At 51.2% G+C, this 19,482-nt stretch overlaps 1 protein-coding gene across 5 annotated transcripts; it reads right to left on the minus strand.

Moving 5' to 3' along the window:
- Positions 1-4,008: 4,008 nt before the first annotated feature.
- APOL6 (apolipoprotein L6) lies at positions 4,009-19,253 on the minus strand. Of its 5 annotated transcripts, XM_059681678.1 has the most exons (7): positions 19,106-19,250; positions 15,660-15,739; positions 11,646-11,763; positions 9,634-9,739; positions 7,251-8,067; positions 6,576-6,669; positions 4,467-4,603 (listed from the first exon to the last, which is right to left on the minus strand). In XM_059681678.1, the coding sequence occupies exons 3-7, from the start codon at positions 11,713-11,715 to the stop codon at positions 4,590-4,592; spliced, it is 1,101 nt and encodes a 366-aa protein (XP_059537661.1). In that variant the 5' UTR covers positions 11,716-11,763; positions 15,660-15,739; positions 19,106-19,250; the 3' UTR covers positions 4,467-4,589. The 5 variants fall into 5 exon arrangements, with proteins under 5 accessions (XP_059537660.1, XP_059537658.1, XP_059537659.1 ...); XM_059681675.1 differs by lacking the exon at positions 6,576-6,669 and having other exon boundaries at positions 4,010-4,603; positions 11,646-11,747; positions 19,106-19,252; XM_059681674.1 differs by lacking the exon at positions 6,576-6,669 and having other exon boundaries at positions 4,029-4,603; positions 19,106-19,252.
- Positions 19,254-19,482: the final 229 nt, after the last annotated feature.

Raw genomic sequence — 19,482 nt, forward strand, 5'->3', positions numbered from 1 at the left:
TCTTGGTGGCAAATTTTCGCTGCCCAGCAGCAGACCCAGGACGCAAAAGTGACTGGCACTGACCAGCGATTGGGTCAAGCTGAGAGCAGGGCTGTTCTGCCAGATGGTTGATTGCCCCCTGCTGACCAGGGACTTAAAGGTCAATGCATTATTAAACGAAGGTTAGGAAGCACTAGAAGGTCACTCACTTCCTACTCCTGTCTCCATGTGGAGGGATTTCGTCCAAGCACACGCCTGGCCTCTCTCCGTGCTCTTGCTGACCAACTCCAAGGGAGCATGGGCAGCTTTCATGGTGGGCGAGTTGGCCGGAAGGAACTGACATTGACTTGGATCCGCTGGCCTTCTGCGAGCACTCAGGGTGCTGTGCTCCCACGCTGCGCGGCTGGCCTGACATTGTCCCGTATTGCATGTGGCAGGGGGCGAGGGCCCTCTGATTCGGGAGTGAAGTATTAGCAAGCCAACTTGGTCAACCCAAAGCTGCTTCCCTCCACAACTTTAATCAAGTGGGTACTTTTCCCTCCGCCTGCCCGCCTCCTGGTCCACTTCATCATTGGATCTAAACTTGGATGGGAGAAAAGGAGGTGCTATTTATTAGCCCCATGAACCCCAACTTATTCAAATTACCTTCATTTTTGAAATTGGTTTGTCTACATTAGTGCTGTCCGATACAACCATAATGCAAGCCACATATGTAAGTGAACATTTTCTATAGTCACATTATATTGTATTTAAAGCAGTGTGTGATCAATTAAAATTATTAATATGATTAATTAGATACTTTATATATTTTCCCTTCCTAAGTCTTTAAAGTCTAGTGTGTATTTCACACTTGTAGCACACCTTAGCTTGGAGTTGCCACATTTCCAAGGCTCCAGAGCTACACGATTAGTGGCCACTGTATTGAACAGTATTGGTCTGCGTGAGCTTGCCTATCAGAAAAAGGAAGGCCAGTTTTGCACTGTGATTTTGTGTAGCTGCATTGTGACCATGAATTAAGAATATCTCTCCTGAACAGACTGTCAAACTTCAGAGAAAAGGCAGGGTAGGGTGGGTGGGTGGGAAGAGATCAACCAATGAATTTGTATGCGTATATGCGTAACCTATGGACACAGACAATAGGGTGGTGAAGGCCTGGGGTGGGGGGCAGGGGCAGGCTGGGAGAGGTCAATGGGGGGGAAGGGGGACATATGTAATACTTCAATAGTAAAGATTAAAAAAAAAAAAGAATATCTCTCCCTTCCTCCCTCTTGCTTCCTCGTTTTCTTGAAAGACCAAGAAAGGGTTCACATTGCTTTCTGACATTGGGCACTGACAGAACACAGTGGCCTTTTGGTTGAAAGTCGGATTTTAGACTCAAGAGAGTGTGACTTATGGGTGACAACACCTTGCATTTCATCACAAACTCAAGGGCCACTTGAAGCTCATGGTTGGAGAGGGTGGTCTGGGACAAACTGGAATGATACAAGAAGGCCCCTCGAGACCACCCACAGCTAGTCAGGTGCTAATGGAACCCAACCTCAGTTGGGGTTCGCCCCCCTTCCCCAGCCATTCCGGGGCTCAGCTCGGTGATTGAGATCCCTAATTTGCTTCTGGTATGGGAAGATAGGTCACGGGCAGGACAGTGGGCCACCAGAGGTCACAGACCTCAGCATGGGCAGGACAAATTCACTAGCCGCTTTGAAGGGTCCCCCACTCCGGCAAAGCCTCACAGTGTTGGGTGTGGTGTCAGGGGGCGTCTGAGAGCTGATTACTCGGCTTTCATTGGAATCTGTGCTTCTTCCTCTTCTTCATAAAACATATTACATGTGAGAATGGACAGCTTTCTCAGAACTCGTGGTCTGCCTGACCACCGTAGGGCCGGCACCCCCTCAGGGTACCCCCTCGGGCGCCCCACTCCACCCAACGGAGAGGACAGTGGTGGGTTGGGTTGCCCTGAGTAGCTTGGAGAGGTCCTGGGCTTCCTTTGGTGAGGAGTGACGATGCAGTGACTGGTGGCGATGGGCGGTGAGGACCCCAGGTGGAGCAGATGACGCTTCAGAGAGGGAGGCGGAGCCATGGAGAGCAGCTGGCGCCTGGAGGCTTGGCAGGGAGGGAGCCCGCAGGAGAGCTGCCCAGGCTGAGTCAGGAAGGGGGAGGGGCCTGGCAGAGGGGGTGGGGCTAGACAGAGGGGGTGGGGCCAAGCAGCGGGGGTGGGGCCAGGCCGAGGAGGAGGAGGAGTTATCTCAGGAGCTTCTGCCCCTGCTGGAAGACAATCTGAGAATGAGAGAAGAGGGAAGAATGAACCTCTCCCGCCTCCTTCGATTTGGGCTCAAACGTTTATCTAGGGTCTGAACGTCTGTCGGCGTATTTCCTCCCAGACTTCCATCCCTGTGAGTGGGGCACCGCCATCCGCGCCCACGTGGAGTGGTGGTTCCATTCAGGTTACACTGACTTCATGGCTGAAGAAACCAAAGCTCAGACACGCCAGGCAAATGAGGGTCAGAGGTGAGTCTCAAAGCTCCTTTCTCTAATTCATCCTTTTGTTCCAAACTCCAGACATGCCACGAAACAAGCAAATCCCCAAGCTCATGACTATCTATGTTATATGCCGTGTTATTATGAATAATGTTTATTCGGAACTTTAAGGGTGCTCATACACTAAGAGATCAATGTAAAATGTGCAGAAAGCTGTTTACCTACAGTCATGCTCATACAAAAATTAAAACAAGGAACTGAGAGCAACAAAAGCTGACAACACGCGGGCCGAGGCGCGGGGTTACGGCTGTTTAGCGGCCCTGGATCGCAAGACAGGCAGGTGTATCCAAAATGTTGATGTGGCGTCTTTCCCCTCCCCCTGTACAATCGTTCCCTAATTTCCAACAATTATTTCACTAATGTAATGTGTGTGTGGGGGGGGGGGGGGGGGCGGGGGGAGACTCCTCCTGTCCCTTCATGAGGTCATTTTGTATTTGCGGTATCCCTGGTTCAGAGATTCTACTTTCAGAAAAGAGTTCTAATTATACTGCAGCTGCTTTTTGACATAACCATATTCTCATTCTGCCACCATGTGTAATAAGGAATTTGAAACGATCAGAGTGTTTCTGAAAGGGAAGGTGCGTCTAGTGTATCATTTGTTGCCTTTCCTCTTCTAGCTTCTTGCTTCATTCCCAGGCCATTTAGCTCCCACCAAGGCACCGGCAAAGGCTGGTGACCAATCAGAGTGGGCCTCTGGGCTTTGGGCCCGCCTCTTCCCAGGTGGGAGGGGGCGTACCTGAGGGTGCTGGGCCCTCTGCCTGCAGGTGGAGGAAGTCTGAGAAATGAAGGCGGAGGCTTGATGACATCATCGTCATCCTCTGGCTCCCGACACACCGGAAGCCCACGTGTACCCCTAAGCTTTTTAAGTTCAGGCCAGTTTGAGTGGGTTTTGACAAAGTGATGACTAATACACGTCTAATTAAAAGATTGTACGTACCGTCAAGAGAATATTTTACAACTTGAAAAAACAATGTTTAGAAGAGCCAGGCGTGGAACATTGAATCGCAGAACATATTGCTAAGTGAAAACAGCACAAGGAAAAGCAGTAGATCCGCAGGCGAAGGAGAGCTTTGAGAATGAGAGAGAAAACGCAGGTGACTGCAGGAAAAAAATCCATGTTCAAACAGCCTGAGGGAGGGTCCCCAGCAGGCAGCCTAATGACAGCCACAGAAAGCCAGGAAGCATGTCAGCACCACCCCCTTGTTAATGTAAAAAACACACACACACAAAACACATTGAAACCTGTAAAGAGTTTTTGTGAGTTTATTTGAGCCAAACTGTCAACATATGGCAGGAAGCAGAACCTCAACGAATTGAGATAATGCTCTGGAGAATGGTGGGGTTACAACTGCATTTATACATTGCAATCAAAGGAGGGACATAGATGGGTTACATGAAATCCATTGGTGATAGATTAAGGAGGAGGGATAAGCAAAGCAGGGAAACCCCAGGAATTGTATAAAAAGTAAAATGATGGACACACACTTAGGAGGGTGCAGGAACAATTAACAAGATAATGAAGGCATTTGTGGTATCTGTCCTGGTGCCCAGCACATTGGTTGTGCCCCAGGGGCTCCATAAAAAGGGAAGTTACAAGTTACCCAGACATGTCAAGGGTATGTTATCAGAGATGCAAAAAGACAGACGGGCTCGGTTAAGGTCATTGGGTTAAGGTCATTGAAGATACCGGCCTAGGACGTAACTGCCCACCATAACTGCTTTTAGTTAAAGTGTAATTTCAGGCCATCTTTTGTGGTTCCTTTAGGTCTCTGAGTTTGCAAGACCGCCATGCAGGCCTCCCCTGAGCTTACAGGTCAGCATGTGGCCCCTTTCATCCACACCCTATATTTTTACGTCCTGAAATTTCAAAAAATGTATTTAATGTCAATGCACTACTTTCAAGAGAGCAGCTAACACATCGACCCAAACAAGCATATGTTTAAGGTAGGTGAGCGGGGAAGGCAGGAAGGAGGCCCAGAACTGGGGTCTTGGGGAGACAGGGCCTCTTGCTTTCCTGATGGAATCTGGTTGAGCAGGTTCCAGTGAATACTTTTGTGCACAAACAAAGGAGGATCCTATCCCGCGATTTCTGCCCAGCGGGTGGAGAAAGAGAGAAGAGAAAAAACAGCAGGTGAGTTGATGAAGAAGGAACATGGGCAAGCCCTTGCGAAGGATCATATAAACGGAGCCCCTCGAAATGGAGCTGAAGCTACCACCCTGAGGACCTGCCTGCGTGCAGTGTGCCTCTGCTCTTTGGAAGGATCGAGTGGCCTTGGCACTGGGCCTGAGCAATCTTGTACCAAAAACACTGCTTACAGCGATGACCAGACAGCAGTTACTGTGACTACTGCATGGACGACCACTGGACTGAAAAATAACATTATTTAGAATTCGCTTCCCTATGTGATGTCATCTGCACCAATAGAAATGCCTTTGGAACGTAGGGTTCGGGGTACAGACTTCTTCTCGTGGGTCCCTGTCCGACAAAGTTTGAAGAATAAACTCGTGGACAAAAAGGCTTCTTTAATAAAAAATAAAAAATATAAATGGCTGAAACCGGTTTGGCTCAGTGGCTAGAGCGTAGGCCTGCAGACTGAAAGGTCCCAGGTTCGATTCCGGTCAAGGGCATATACCTTGGTTGTGGGCACATCCCCAGTAGGAGATGTGCAGGAGGCAGCTGATCGATGTTTCTCTCTCATCGATGTTTCTGGCTCTCTATCTCTCTCCCTTCCTCTCTGTAAAAAATCAATTAAAAATATATTTAAAAAAATATGGACGTTTATTGGAAGCTTATACAAACTCCATCTGGGCAGGGGGGTCCCAGAGGGGTCCCTCTGGGAATGGGCCACCAAATGGGAAAAACCTGCTCACTCTCTCTCTCTCTCTCTCTCTAATGGGAAAAAATTCTACATCCAAAAATCTAAAATCTGTAATCTGTCTTGTGTCCCTTGGTCTCCAGTCAATTAGTATATATGCTGTAGTTCTTTGTTTGACACTGACCCTTTCTAATTGGGCCCCTTCCCCATGTTCTGACCCTGTGCTCTCCTAATTGGTCACTCTTTTGTTTCAAAGGCCAAAACGCACATGGTGCCCCCGTCCTTCTCTCCCCCTTATCTTGCAACATTCCTCTATCTCCTGTGGAAGTATGGTTCCCTCTTTCCGCATCTGTCGACATTTCTATGTTCTCTGTGAAAGTAGGTTTCCTTCTTCCCGGTCCTCTGTGACTTTTCTTTATCCTCTGTGAACGTATGCCTTCCTCTCCCCTTATCGTTGGCATTTCCCTGTCCTTCACATCCCCATCTTATCTGTTCTGGTTGGAGTTGCTTTGGATCTTCTTTATGGCTCTCTCTCTGGCCAAGGGAGGGGTTATACCCCATATGGCTGTGCCAGCTGCTCAGGGCAGGGCTGCGTTTGATCCACCTTATAATTGCCTTCATTGCCGAGGCCAGAAACACCGCTGTCTTTCACATATGCATCCTCCCCCACAGACCCTCTTTATTCCCTAAACCTGCCTGTTTGGCCCCTAGAATTCCTTTCGCCTTCCTCTGATTGATGTCATTATCCCCCTTCCCTGTCTCATCGATACCCCTGGCCTTTGTCTCCTAATCAGAATATTATTTGGGCTTCTGCCTGGATTCCTGATTCCTGAAGAGCTGTCCTTACTGGTCACAAATAAACAATAGTTTCCCTCTCCCTTCGAAAGCCCTTATTTTCCGGTGACACCTTCCCCACCGGGGACCCTACTGTCTTGCCATCAGCGCTTCACAGAGAGCCCAGCGGGGAAACAGGAATGTGGACCGACTGGGAGAGTGTGAGTGGGGACCTAGGGAGCACGGAGTTAGCACCCCACCACCCTCCCTGAAGGAACCGGGAGCCAGTGAAGACACGGGGTGGCAATGGAGGAGAGAGGACAGCTCCACCTTCACAGCACTCCCAGCTGACAGTGCCCAGGACCCATGGAGCACAGGGAGGAACTCCGCCAGCAAGTCCCAGGCATTGTCTCTGCCATCCCAGCCCGCCCCACCCTGCCTCAGAGCCGCTGTTAGCCTGCCTCCGCTCACCTTCTGCCCGGGGTCCTGCTTCCCCTTGCTTGGCTGGGGGCTGAGTTAGAGTCGCCGTGGCTTCCTCGGAAGATGAGCTCCTAAGGCTTTGTTCCTGCAAGAGTTTCGGTAAAGAAACAAAACCACCCATCTCAGGAGCGCTCTGGGGCAGAGGCGGGCAGAGCCGGCCCGCTCTGAAGTCCGCTCCCAGCTTCATCCTGACCCGCTCCACTGGGAGAGGTGGGCAGTTACAGCAGCTCCCTGTCCCAGCCAGCCAGGGCCACCGTGACAGAAAACCACACGTCATTTCTCATAGTTCCCGAGGCTGCGAGGCCCAGATCAAGGTGCCGGCCCCACGCCATGACCTCATTCAACCCCAACCCCTCCCTGAAGCAGCGTCTCCACATAGTCTCACTGGAGCTTCCGCATGTGGATACTAGGGGGGCACATTTCCATCCCAACACCCCCGGTGGCTCAGTGTCCTCTTCTGTCCCTCTTCCCAGGCCAGGGACCTGGAAGGGCATCAAGGGAGAAACAGAGGCACGGCCAGGCCTGGCCAGCTGGGCACCCTCATCTCCGGAGCCCTCGTCCACAGGGGCAGCCATGCAAACCGCACACACACTGGCTTCCTTCACACCCTCCCCTAAACCTGGGTGCCCATGAGCCCCAGTCCCCCTCCCCTCCCTCCAGCCTCACCTGCAGCTCCTCATAGAGCTGGGTGAGTTCTGCCAGCTTTCTTTCCAGCTCCTCAGCCTTGGCCCTCAGCAAGTCCGCCAACTCGGTCCTGGCTCCCTGCTTCAGCTGCTGCCAGTCCTTCAGGAGGCTGTCCAAATCCATGCCCAGAAAGAGGCCATTCAATACGGTGTTCCGCAAGAAAGCGCTGCTCCCCATCGCTAGCGGTGTGCCTCTAAAGGCCCTTTGCACCCTCCTGGTGGTGCGGGCCGAGGCTTCCCCAGTGACCAGGAGACGCTTGGCGGCAGCGGTCAGGCGCGGGTGGGCTCTGGCGACCTGCAAGGCCTTGACGTTCTTCCTGATTTCCTTGAGGGTTTTCCCACAGTTATAGACAGTCTTTCCGGCCTTCACGGCATAGGCCACAGCCTCCTCGACCTTTGGGTCAGGGGCAGACAATTCGCTGCTGACCTGAGCTTGGGCTTGTTTATTGTGACGGTATTCCAAAATGCTGGTCAACACACTGGTGGCCCCAGCGACAGCCCCCAAACCTTGACCAGCAGCTGTAAGCATCAGGCTTCCTCCGGCTGTGACCGGAGCGAGGGCCAACCCCAGGAGGCTCAGGGTTCCGGAGGCCACAGCGACCGAGGTGGTCACCAGGTTGGTCTGGGTGAAATTTTTGTGGGTTTTGTCGATGTCGTCTGCGAGGGCACGGTACTTTCTGATGGCCATTTCTAGTTCCACTTTCATTATGGGAAACTCTTTCAAAAATATTCCTTCTTCATCAGACAGATCTCCATCTTGTTGCTCCACATCTTCACCTGGAGGAATGTCATCGCCATCCCTGCGGATGAGGGAAATAAAGATTTGGTTTCGCCCTAGCCAGTTTGCTCAGTGGATAGAGCCTCGAACTGCAGACCCAAGGGTCTGGGTTCGATTCTGGGCAAGGACATATACCTCGGTTCCAGGCTCCTCCCTGGCTTGGGCCCTGGTTGGGGCATGTGCAGGAGACAACTAATCGATGTGTTTCTCTCACATCAATATTTCTCTCTGTCTCTCCCTCTCTCTTGGAAAAATATCCCTGGTGAGGATAAAAATAAATAACTAAATAAAGATTTGATTTCAGTGTCCCCGATGGGAAGGCCAGATTCTTAGGCCCAGATGGTTTCCAGAAGCCCCTGCCGCTCCCAATTCTGAACCCGCCCTGCATCTCCCTAACACCCCCGTGACCTCCGACCTGACCCTGACCGTGCGAAGTCCCCAAGCGCTGCTGGGAGCGGCTGGTTCCATGAAGAGAAGAAACACGTGAGAGGGGCGTCCGGAGGGACACAGGGGAGAAGCGCAGGCCAGAGGGCAGGAGAAGGGAGAGCGGTCCTGATGGATATTTGCAACCTTGGCCAGAGAGACTGTGGAAGTGTCACCAGCCAGAGGCAGTGGGCAAATGCTAGGGTCCTGGTCAAGGTCAGGACTAAGGGAGCGGGGGGTCATGGAAGCTGGGAGAAAGGAATCCAGGTGTTGGGCGGGAGGTTGAGAGGTCTGTAGAGGCAGAGGCCAGTCAGGGAGGAGGCGCCATGTTGTATGAGGCGCCCTCGGCTTTGACGACTTTGAGTTTGGCGGCTGAGGTGTGACTTTGCCTCTGTCAGGAGTAGCACAGCAAGAGGCCAAGATAAGCGGCCAGCAACGTTCTAAACCTTCCCCTTGGCACGTGGCCAGCTTTTCTTGCCCCTCAGGCAGGTGGGATTGGTCCTCCAGGGGAGAGGCCAGAGACCCAGGGGCCATGAATTCTAAAGTCTTGTCTTTAAGGTGCTTGACAGCTAAGGCAAGCTTGGCTTCTTGTGTTTTTTAATTAAACCAAATGCCTCAAATATGGACATTCGGCCACAGTGCCTCCTGCGCGAGGCAGCAAGGCCCACTGACATAGCGTCGAATGGCAGCCTGGTTCTACCAGGCACAACGGCGGTTCACCGAATCACTTGGCGAGCATCTCGATTGTCCACGTTGAGCTGGAGCCTGGGATGCTACGCCTGGGGCTAACGGATAACTGGGCTTGAGTTCATGAACACAGACACACTACAGGGCTTTCCTGGGGTCATGTGAGCCAAAAAGACAGAGTTCCTGCTTCATGGGCCTCCCAAAGGTGAGCCCCCACCCTGCCCCCACCCCCGCGGGACAATGTATACCTGAGGGTCCCAGTGCTCAATGGCATGGACCTAATTAGATCTCAACCTGCTCTCCGAAATGTTTAGTTCACCACGTGGAATGTTCTTCCCGAGGAGAACTGCCTTCCTGAGTGGGAAGACAGGCCGGCGTGGTGGCCAACGCCTTTGGGGCACACGGGTTGCACATGTGGGGGTGCCTGAGCATTTCAGCAGGGGCAGCCCTTTCCCCGAGACAAAACTCGCCGGGTTACCTTTGCAAACCGACACCAGCTTCGAGTTTTTGCCACTGTGGCTCCAAATCTGAGCTCCTCTTGTCCACCGGAGAAATGGGGGTGTTCCCAGGGGTCAAACGACTTTCTGGTTGGAAACATGGAAAACAAGGTGACTGCAGGGGCCACGAAATCTTACGAGATTCTAGTGTGGCAGGGTTTGAGATATGCCGAAGCCAAATAATGGTGAAAGACTTGTAATGTGCTAACTATTTGCCTACAATTGTTCTCACATTTTATACTGAGGTATAGTTTGCATATAAGTACACAAATTGGAGCCCTCAGCTCAATAAATGTGTATACACAACACACACACACACACACACTCACTCATTCACACATGTCATCAGCACCCAGACCAAGATAGAGAACAGGCTTCCTGTGACTACACCCAGGCACCACTCACCCCGCCCCAGAGGGAAACACTATTCTGACTTCTATAACCACTGATTAGTTTGCCTATTTTTGAACTTCATATAAATGTTTCAGGTATCAGTCGTTTTAAAAAATGATTGGTATGCAGTATTTCATTATATAAATACACGACAATGTGCTTATCTATTCTTCTGTCAACTGATATGTTTAGGTTGTTTATCTATTCTTTTATCAGTTGATATGTTTACGTTGTTTCCAGCCATTGGCTATTAAGAACAAATTGATTTAATGATTAAAAGATCATCTACACAGGACATGGCAGCCATTTATAAGGCCCCTTAGTACCAGTTATATTCCCATGGACATAATATTATGAGAGCTACAAAGGCTCTGTCTGAGCACACAGGTGGGGTCTGAAACCCCTCCCAGAATTTACTTGCTAGGTGGTGAGACCTGGGGGCCAGGGATCGGGGGAGGTGCGTGTCTGTCAGGAGTGAGGGGCACTTTGATCGATCGATTGATTGATTGCACAAAGTGGTCATCCATTTGTAGAGCTATGTGTTCCCAGAGTTGTATCCATTTGTGGGTAGGCTTTTTCTAATAAGCACTAAGGCACCACGTGGTCTAGCAGTGGCCCTGATTTAAGGTAGGTGTGAAAACGAACGCTTGGGCTGGAAAATAGACTAAGTTTGCGAGAGAGGAATCAGGCTTAACTCTTAGGAAGTTATTGCAATGGTCAAAGCAAGAGGCAGCAGCTGCTTGAACCAGGTTGGTAGAAATGATCAAAATGATGGATTTGAAGGGATCCACAGGATTGTCAGTGAATGTGGGATGGGTGAGACCAGGGTCAAGGGTGACCTCAGAGGGAGTCAGGTTTGGGGCCTGAAGGACTGCTACAGGGAGGATCCCATCTACTGAGATGGATAGCAGTTTTTCTGGGCGGGGCATGGAGTTCCGGTTGGGGAGGACTGAGATTGAGATACCTGATTAGACATCCAAGTGATGCTGAGAAGGCAGCGGATAGATGAGTCTTGCTCTGGCTGGGAGAGCAACTGTGGGACCAACAGTGTAGAAAGTAGTTAAAGCCACAACATTGCATGTGAGCCCCACCAGAGTGGCTCGGTGGTTGAGCATCTACCTATGAACCAGGCGGTTGTGGTTCGATTCCTGGTCAAGGCACATGCCTGGGTTGCAGGCTTGAGCCCCATAGGGGGCGTGTAGGGGACAGCTGATCGATGATTCTCTCTCATCACTGATGTTTCTCTCTCTCTCTTTCTCTCTCTCCCTTCATCTCTGAAATCAATAAAAAAATATACATATATACATTTAAAATTGCATGTGAACTCTGGGGAGAGAGTTGTAGAAGCCAAGAATGGCCCAAGGTTGAGCCCTGGAGGACGCCACCAGTTCAGCCAGGCAGAGAGGAGACGGCAGCTGGCGAAGGACAGGACTAAGGACAAATGTTGGAACCGAGTGACTGTGTGTGCGTGACGGCGGGTTGTTGTGTGTCCTTGTGTTCTCATGGGTGCTGGGCCGTTCTGCCCTCCATCCTTCTCTTACAAAGACGTCACTGGGCTCTGCTTTTCCCTCCAATGCAAGCGGCTGGGAGGGGAGCCTACCTCGGCAGATTGAAGATGTCTGTGTCGTTGCCACCTTCGACGTGCTCTCCTGGCTCTTTTCCATCCTCATAGTGGTGGGGCGTCTGGCTGCTGTGTCTTACGCTGCAGGAGGAAAACGCTGACGGGGCATTAGTATAGAGTCAGTGTGGCCAAGGGCATCACAGCCCGCCTCCGTCTCTCACCGGTTCTGTGGTTTCAGGGAAACTCACTCACTGCTCTCCGTTTCCCTTTCCTCCCCTGTGAAGCGTGAGTACACTGCCCATCTCCATAAATGTTGCGGGACAGAGGTTTCTGCATTTTTCATAATTATGAGCAGGATAAAAATCCTCTATTAAAAGGAAAAGACTCTGTGATTGGGTCAGAAGGCGAAATCCAACTACATGCACTTCTTACAAGCGATGCATCGGAAACAGAGGCCCAGAAAGTTAAACCTACAGGATGAGGTGCAGCAGGCCAGGGAGGTGGCTGCATCCAGGAAAGGGTGGCACCAGGGGTCCTCGTGATGGAACTTCTGCAAATTAACTGTGACTGCGACCACACAAATCGACACGTGTGAAAAGTTGCATAGGACGACATGCACACACACAAATGAGCGGAGGGACTGGTGAGAGCTGAGTAAGTGGTTTGTATGCACATCCACTTCTTAGTTGTGATAATAGAGATCGTAAGCCATTGTTGGCGGGGAAATTGGGTAAAGGGAGGTATGTGGGATCTCTCTGTATGGGAATGTATACTTTTCTCAAAAAAATTTTTTAAAATACATTTTTATTGATTTCAAGAGAGGAAGGAAGAGGGAGAGAGAGATAGAAACATCCCGCACACCCCACACTGGGGATGGAGCCCGCAACCCCGGCATTGCCCTGACCAGAAATCAAACCGTGACCTCCTGGTTCATAGGTTGACACTGAGCCACGCCGGCCGGGCCAATTTCCTCAAAATTAACACTGAAAAACACAGCATGCACCTATGAGAACGGCCAAAATCTGGAACGCTGACAACGTCAAATGCTGGTGAGGATGCGGAGCAACAGGTACTCTTGGTCATCGCTGATGGTAATGCAAAGTGGCACAGTCACTTTGGACGACAGTTTATCAGTTTCTCACAAAATTAAACATAGTCTCACCATGTGATCCAGCAATTGTGCTTCTTGGTATTTTACCCAAAAGGAGTTGAAAACTTATGTCCACACAAAAACCTGCAAAGGAATGTCTACAGCAGATTTTTTTATGGCTGCCAATACTTGGAAGCCACTAGGATAACCTTCAGTCGGTAGATGAGTGGATGAATAAACTGTGGGACAGCCAAACAACGGAATTTTATTCGGTGCTAAAGGAAACCAGCTATCAAGCCATGAAAAGACATTGGCGCTGCTCACACCTCGGTCTTGGACTTCTGGCCTCCACAACTATGAGAGAACACATTTCTGCGGGTCAAGGCCTCCCGGTGTGTGGTCCTGTTGCTATGGCAGCCTTAGGAAAGGAACACCCCGGCTCTCACCTCCGCCCCCTCCCCCCCCCCCCCCCCGCATCTCCACCCCTCCCACCCCCTCGTCATTGGCACTCGCTCCTGGGGCCGGTGGAGAAGTGGCATCTTCTAGATACGCCCCCTCTCTCATGACCTTCCCCTTCCCTCTCTCCTCCTCCTGTTCTACTTCTAAAATATCTTAGAAAATAAATCCTCCTTTACCTATTTTGACGTCACAAAAGCCCTTATAACCCGTTTTCCTCTAATTACTTCAATGAATGCAGATTTACAATAGACATTCCAGAAACAAAGAATACGATTCCTCTGTACTCTCACTACACGGAAATAAACACTGCCAGCCCTTGATTTTACCAGCAAAACCAATTTAGACTCCTGCTGCGCCTGCAGTTTTGCATGAATTGTTGTCACTTAACATTATGTTCTAGTGGCTCCTCATATTACTAGAGCTTAGCGGCCCTGTAACATCTCACCCTGTGGAGGTATCCTTTCGTATTTAATTGCTCCCCCGCTGTGGAATCTCTGGGTTGTTTTCAGCTCCAGTTTGTCTTTTATGAATAACTTTTGATCCTTATAGAAATGTTGGTCACGTGTTTGGTTATTTCTATGGGATAGTCTTTGAGGTAGAATTAATGCATCAAAGATTTTTTCAAAAAAGAAAAAAAAGGTTTTCTCCTCTCTGGTTTATAAAGCTGGGTTGGGAGGATTTGGCTCCAGGGTGCCCATGGCCTATAACAGTGATGGCGAACCTTTTGAGCTCAACGTGTCAGCATTTTGAAAAACCCTAACTTAACTCTGGTGCCGTGTTACATATAGAATTTTTTTGATATTTGCAATCATAGTAAAACAAAGATTTATATTTTTGATATGTATTTTATATATTTAAATGCCATTTAAATCAACCAAAAAAATGAGTTTGCGTGTCACCTCTGACACGCGTGTCATAGGTTCGCCATCACTAGCCTATAATATAAGCCAGACATGCACCTACCTACTTTAGGCACCTTTAATCCTCTCTGACGTTGTGAAATAGATGTTAATGTTATTCCCACTTTACAGATTCAGAAACTGAGGCACAAGGAGACCAATGTCACGCAGTGGGTAAGTGGCAGAGCCCAGCCTGATTCCAGTTGATCTCAATCAGGGGTGAGTTTTCTCCCCAGGGGACATGGGTAATGTCTGTAGACATTGGTGGGGGGGCGGGGGTGCTACTGGTGTCTGATGTTGCAATGCTCAGGGCGGCCCCACCAGCACCTGTGACACCCCCAGTTCTCATGTTAGTCCTCCTGGCGGGCGAAGGGCAGAGGGGACAGCAGGGAGCTCTTTGGTCCAAACAGGTCCCCTCCCTACTGACCTCCCCGGATGTGAGAGGAGATAATAGGGTTGATGGTGGGGTAAGCCATGTTACTTCATTTGAGGGCTCACATTTCTTTTCCTTTTTAAAATATATTTTTATTGATTTCAGAGAGAAAGGGAGAGGGAGAGAGAGATAGAAGCACCAATATGAGAGAGAATCATTGATCTGGTTGCCTCTTGCACACCCCACACTGGGATCCAGCCCACAGCCCTGGTATGTGCCCTGGCCAGGAATCGAACTGGTTCATAGGTTGGTGCTCAACCACGGAGCCACGCCAGCCGGCCGAGTGCTCATATTTCTGACGGTTTCTGTGTGGCTGCTTAGGGAGCCTTTAGTCCCCCCTGCACACCAACTCCCCCGGCATCCACTCTGAGCAAAGGTGGGTGACTGAAAACTCAGCTTGGGGCCAGGCCCCTCCTTCCCACAACTTTCCCAAAGGGACCTACAGTCCAGGAGCCGCTGGGGTTGGCTTTGCACTTTCCACAACTCACCCAGCCTCTTTTCTCCTGCAAAGAGGGCACCCCTAAACTGCGCCTGCAGGGAGCTCCCAGGGAAACGCCTGTGTCTAGAGGTCTCCCAAACCCTGGGAGCCTGGCCCTCTCCCTTTAGGACGCTGCCCCCCCCCATGGGGGAGGGGAGGGAGTCTCAGCTGGGTGGGTCATATCACACCTTTAATCAGGTTTTCTTTTAAACCAGCGGTCTCCAACCTTCAGGACCTCATGGACCACCAGTGGTGACCAGTGCTATAAACTTCACATGGCCAGTGAGGGAGAGATTCCTGTCCTGATTTATCAAAGAATTCACACTGCAGTCCTGGCTGGGTGGCTCAGTTAGAGCATCGTCCATATGCTGAGGTTGCGGGTTCGATCCCCAGTCAGGGACATACAAGAATCAACCAAAGAATGCACAAATAAATGGAACAACAAATCTCTCTCTCTCTCTCTCTCTCTCTCTCTCTCTCTCTCTCTCTCTCTCTCTCCACCTTCCTCTCTCTCTAAAATTTAATTTAAAAATAAGAAAAAGAATTTCAACTTCAGACCCTTCTCAGGCTCACAAAGTTCATAACTGGCAGGACAAGGAGGGACTTGAACCCTAGCAGCGCTGACCACAGCTCCTGGCCTGTAGCCGACCCCTCAGGCGCCCAAGCAGCCCTCCCTCCTCTGCCTGTGCCTCACCTGCTCTCCCTGCAGCCTGTCCTCTGTCCTCACCTCTCTGGGGCCTCAGGTCCACAGGGCGCTGTGAGCCTCCGTCCAGGCTGCGAGGACAATGAAGACAGTGCCCCGTGTCCCCCGGGTTTTCTAACCAGGCACAGGCGTAAGCGCCACCCCGGCCTGCGGAGCTCTGTCCTGAGCAGGGATTGTGAAACTGCTCAGGGTGAAAAGTTCCTGGCGCAGAGAAGCCAAAGGGCCTCAGCACCTTCTCTGAGAAACACGGGGTCTTTCCCACACCCGGCTTTCGCTTTCGCTTTCCTTCTTGCTTCTTTCCCTAGGAGATGTGAGGGGAGGGGGCCCTGCAGCCAAAGGCAGAGGGCTGTGAGGGTGCAAGGACTCTGAAGTGAGCCCGTCCCTCAACCGCCTTGGCCTCGGTTCCCCATCTGTGAAATGGGTCTGAAAACGCTCCTGTGGCACAGAGCCACGGTGAGGAGCCACGAGCAGGCCACACAGAGCCCGTGTGGAATGAGCACCCCACGGGGCAGCTGTAAGGATTGTTGTCACATCTCTGTCCCACGGTGGGAGGGGGGACAGGAAAGCTGCCACACCTTACCTGAGGTGTGAAGTGCAAAATGCTCAGAAACAAACTTCTCTCCTGGCTCATGGGGTGGTGACATTTGACCTGAATTGGTGCAAGTTTATAGTTTTCACGCACCCCAGTTAGTTCGAATATTCATTGTTTCACTGCGAAAATATTGACTGTGCTGGACTAGGGAGGGCTGCTGAGACGTTACCCAATGTATTGTCAGGGTCACGGAAGGAGGAACACAGCAAGCCCAAAGTGGTGAGGGTTATAAATGTATCAGGTCATCTGGATACCAGATAGGCTGGGCACCCAAATAGTGCCAGCACCCAAAGAGGGGGAGTCGGAGGCTTTTAAAGGGCTCCAGGCGGGCTTTTTCTGGGCAGAGAATTCTCTGTGCGGGTCTGGGTTCTGGTGAAATCTGGAGGGGAGAGATCATGGTCTTTGCCAGTGGAATGTCCGTGATGAAGTGGCCTAAAGGGCAGTTCCCAGGGGAGGGGGGATCGATTCAATTATTTGATCAGACCTAACATTATAATATCTGCACCACAAAGTGGGAAACTCCAAGACACAACTGGCCCCCGGGATTTAAGATCTAGGACGGTGGTCCCTGACTCTCCCATTTTGCAGATGTGGAAACTGAGGCCCAAGGAGACCGATGTCACGCAGTCGGTAAGTGGGAGAGCCCAGCGTGATGCCAGTTGATCTCCATCAGGGGTGAGTTTTCTCCCCAGGGGACATTGGTAATGTCTGTAGACATTGGTGGGGGGTGGGGGTGCTACTGGCATCTGAGGCTGCAATGCTCAGGGCGGCCCCACAAGAGAATGACCCCGTCCAGGACGTCAGTGGTGCTGAGGCTGAGAAACTTCCCTGGAGCCCTTCTCCACCAGCAGCTGTGACCCCCAGTTCTCATGTTAGTCCTCCCGGGTGGGCGAAGGGCAGAGGGGACAGCAGGGAGCTCTTCAGTCTGGACAGGTCCCCTCCCTACTGACCTCCCCGGATGTGAGAGGAGACAATGGGGTTGATGGCTGGATAAGCCATGTTTCTTTTCCTTTTTTAAATATATTTTTATTGATTTCAGAGAGGAAGGGAGAGGGAGAGAGAGATAGAAACACCAATGATGAGAGCGAATCATTGATCTGGCTCCTCCTGCTCGCCCCACACTGGGGATCCAGCCCACAGCCCTGGCATGGGCCCTGGCCGGGAATCGAACTGGTTGATAGGTTGGTGCTCAACCACGGAGCCATGCCAGCCGGCTGAGTGCTCATATTTCTGACGGTCTCTGTGTGCCTGCTTAGGTGCCGGGAGCCGGTCCATGCTTGCTGTTTCAAGGGACCTGGCATATGTGGCATACTGTTCTTTATATGTTTGCTCACCTTCTTGGCGCTGTGTTTTAACCAAGGTCACCTCTCCTAGAAAGGTTGAATCCCCAGGTAGGGATTTTCCCCTGAAGTTAGGGAGGGAATAAAACCCCTCAACTAAGTGCCAGGCGGGTAATTAATCCCTTTAACTATGAACAATCATGCTTAAACTACATAATCTTTTCTCCCTGGAATGGAGATAAGAAACGCCCTAACCTTTGTAATAGAGATTGATAGGATTGAATCAACTGGTATAAATACAGTTGTAACAAGACAGAAACACTCAGAACTTAGAACAGAATCAAGAAGACAGAACTCATGAGACAGAATTCAGAAGACAGAACCTACACGGAGCCTGGAAACAGAAGAACTTCGCTGGAGAGAACATGGCAATAGATCCTGGACTGAACCTGACTGTGGAAATTGGCAGGAGAGCCTGACTAGAACCTGGTGACTGAACCTGGCTGGAGAATCTGGACAGAGCCTAGCAAGAGAACATGGCCACTGAACCTGGCTGGAGAATCTGAGCAGAACCTCTCTGGAGATCCAGACCAGAACTTGGCTGGAGATCCGGGCTAGGCTGCTGATCAACTGAACGCTGTCTCCATGTCATTCCTTCTTCGCCGACTCCGTCCACGCCTTTGGGGACCCCTGGACCTGCTGGGGAGCCTTTAGTCCTCCCTGCACACCAACTCCCCCGGCATCCACTCTGAGCAAAGGTGGGTGACTCTGAAAACACAGCTTGGGGCCAGGCCCCCTCCTTCCCACAACTTTCCCAAAGGAACCTACAGTCCAGGAGCCGCTGGGATTGGCTTTGCACTTTCCACAACTCACCCAGCCTCTTTTCTCCTGCAAAGACGGCACCCCTAACCCTCGCCTGCAGGGAGCTCCCAGGGAAACGCCTGTGTCTAGAGGTCTCCCACACTCTGGGAGCCAGGCCCTGTCCCTTTAGGACCCTGGGGTCACCGGCCCAGTGGAGGGGGGGGACTCCATTTGGTGGGTCATATCACCCCTTAATCAGGTTTTCCTTTATACCAGTGGTTGCCAACCTTCAGAACCTCATGGACCACCGGTGGTGACCAGTGCTATAAACTTCACGTGGCCGGTGAGGGAGAGATTCATGTCCTGATTTATCAAAGAATTCACACTGCAGTCCTGGCTGGGTGGCTCAGTTTGAGCATCGTCCATATGCTGAGGTTGCGGGTTCGATCCCCAGTCAGGGACATACAAGAATCAACCAAAGAATGCACAAATAAATGGAACAACAAATCGATGTTTCTCTCTCTCTCTCTCTCTCTCTCTCTCTCTCTCTCTCTAACTCTCTGTCTCTTCTGTCTCTCTCCCTTCCTCTCTCTCTAAAATTTAATTTAAAAAAAAGAATTTCAACTTCAGACCCTTCTCCGGCTCACAAAGTTCATAAGTGGCAGGACAGGAACTTGAACCCTAGCAGCGTTGACCACAGCTCCTGGCCTGTAGCCGACCCCTCAGGCGCACAAGCAGCCCTCCCTCCTCTGCCTGTGCCTCACCTGCTCTCCCTGCAGCCTGTCCTCTGTCCTCACCTCTCTGGGGCCTCAGGTCCACAGGGCGCTGTGAGCGTCCGTCCAGGCTGAGAGGACAATGAAGACAGTGCCCAGTGTCCAGCGGGTTTTGCTAACCAGGCAGAGGCACAAGCGCCCCCCCCCCCCGCCCCCCCCCTCCGCCACCTGCTTGCAGCTGCTGAGCTCTGTCCTGAGCAGGAATTGTGAAAAGGTCAGGGTTGAAAATTCCTGGCGCAGAAAAGCCAGTGGTTCTGAGCACCTCTTCTAGGAAACCAGGGCTTTCCCAGAAGCGGCTTTCGCTTTCGCTTTCCTTCTTGCTTCTTTCTATAGTAGATGTGCGGGGAGGGGGCCCTGCAGCCAAAGGC

The sequence above is a fragment of the Myotis daubentonii genome, chromosome 2, assembly GCF_963259705.1.
Source record: "Myotis daubentonii chromosome 2, mMyoDau2.1, whole genome shotgun sequence".
In the NCBI taxonomy this organism is placed as follows: Eukaryota; Metazoa; Chordata; class Mammalia; order Chiroptera; family Vespertilionidae; genus Myotis; species Myotis daubentonii.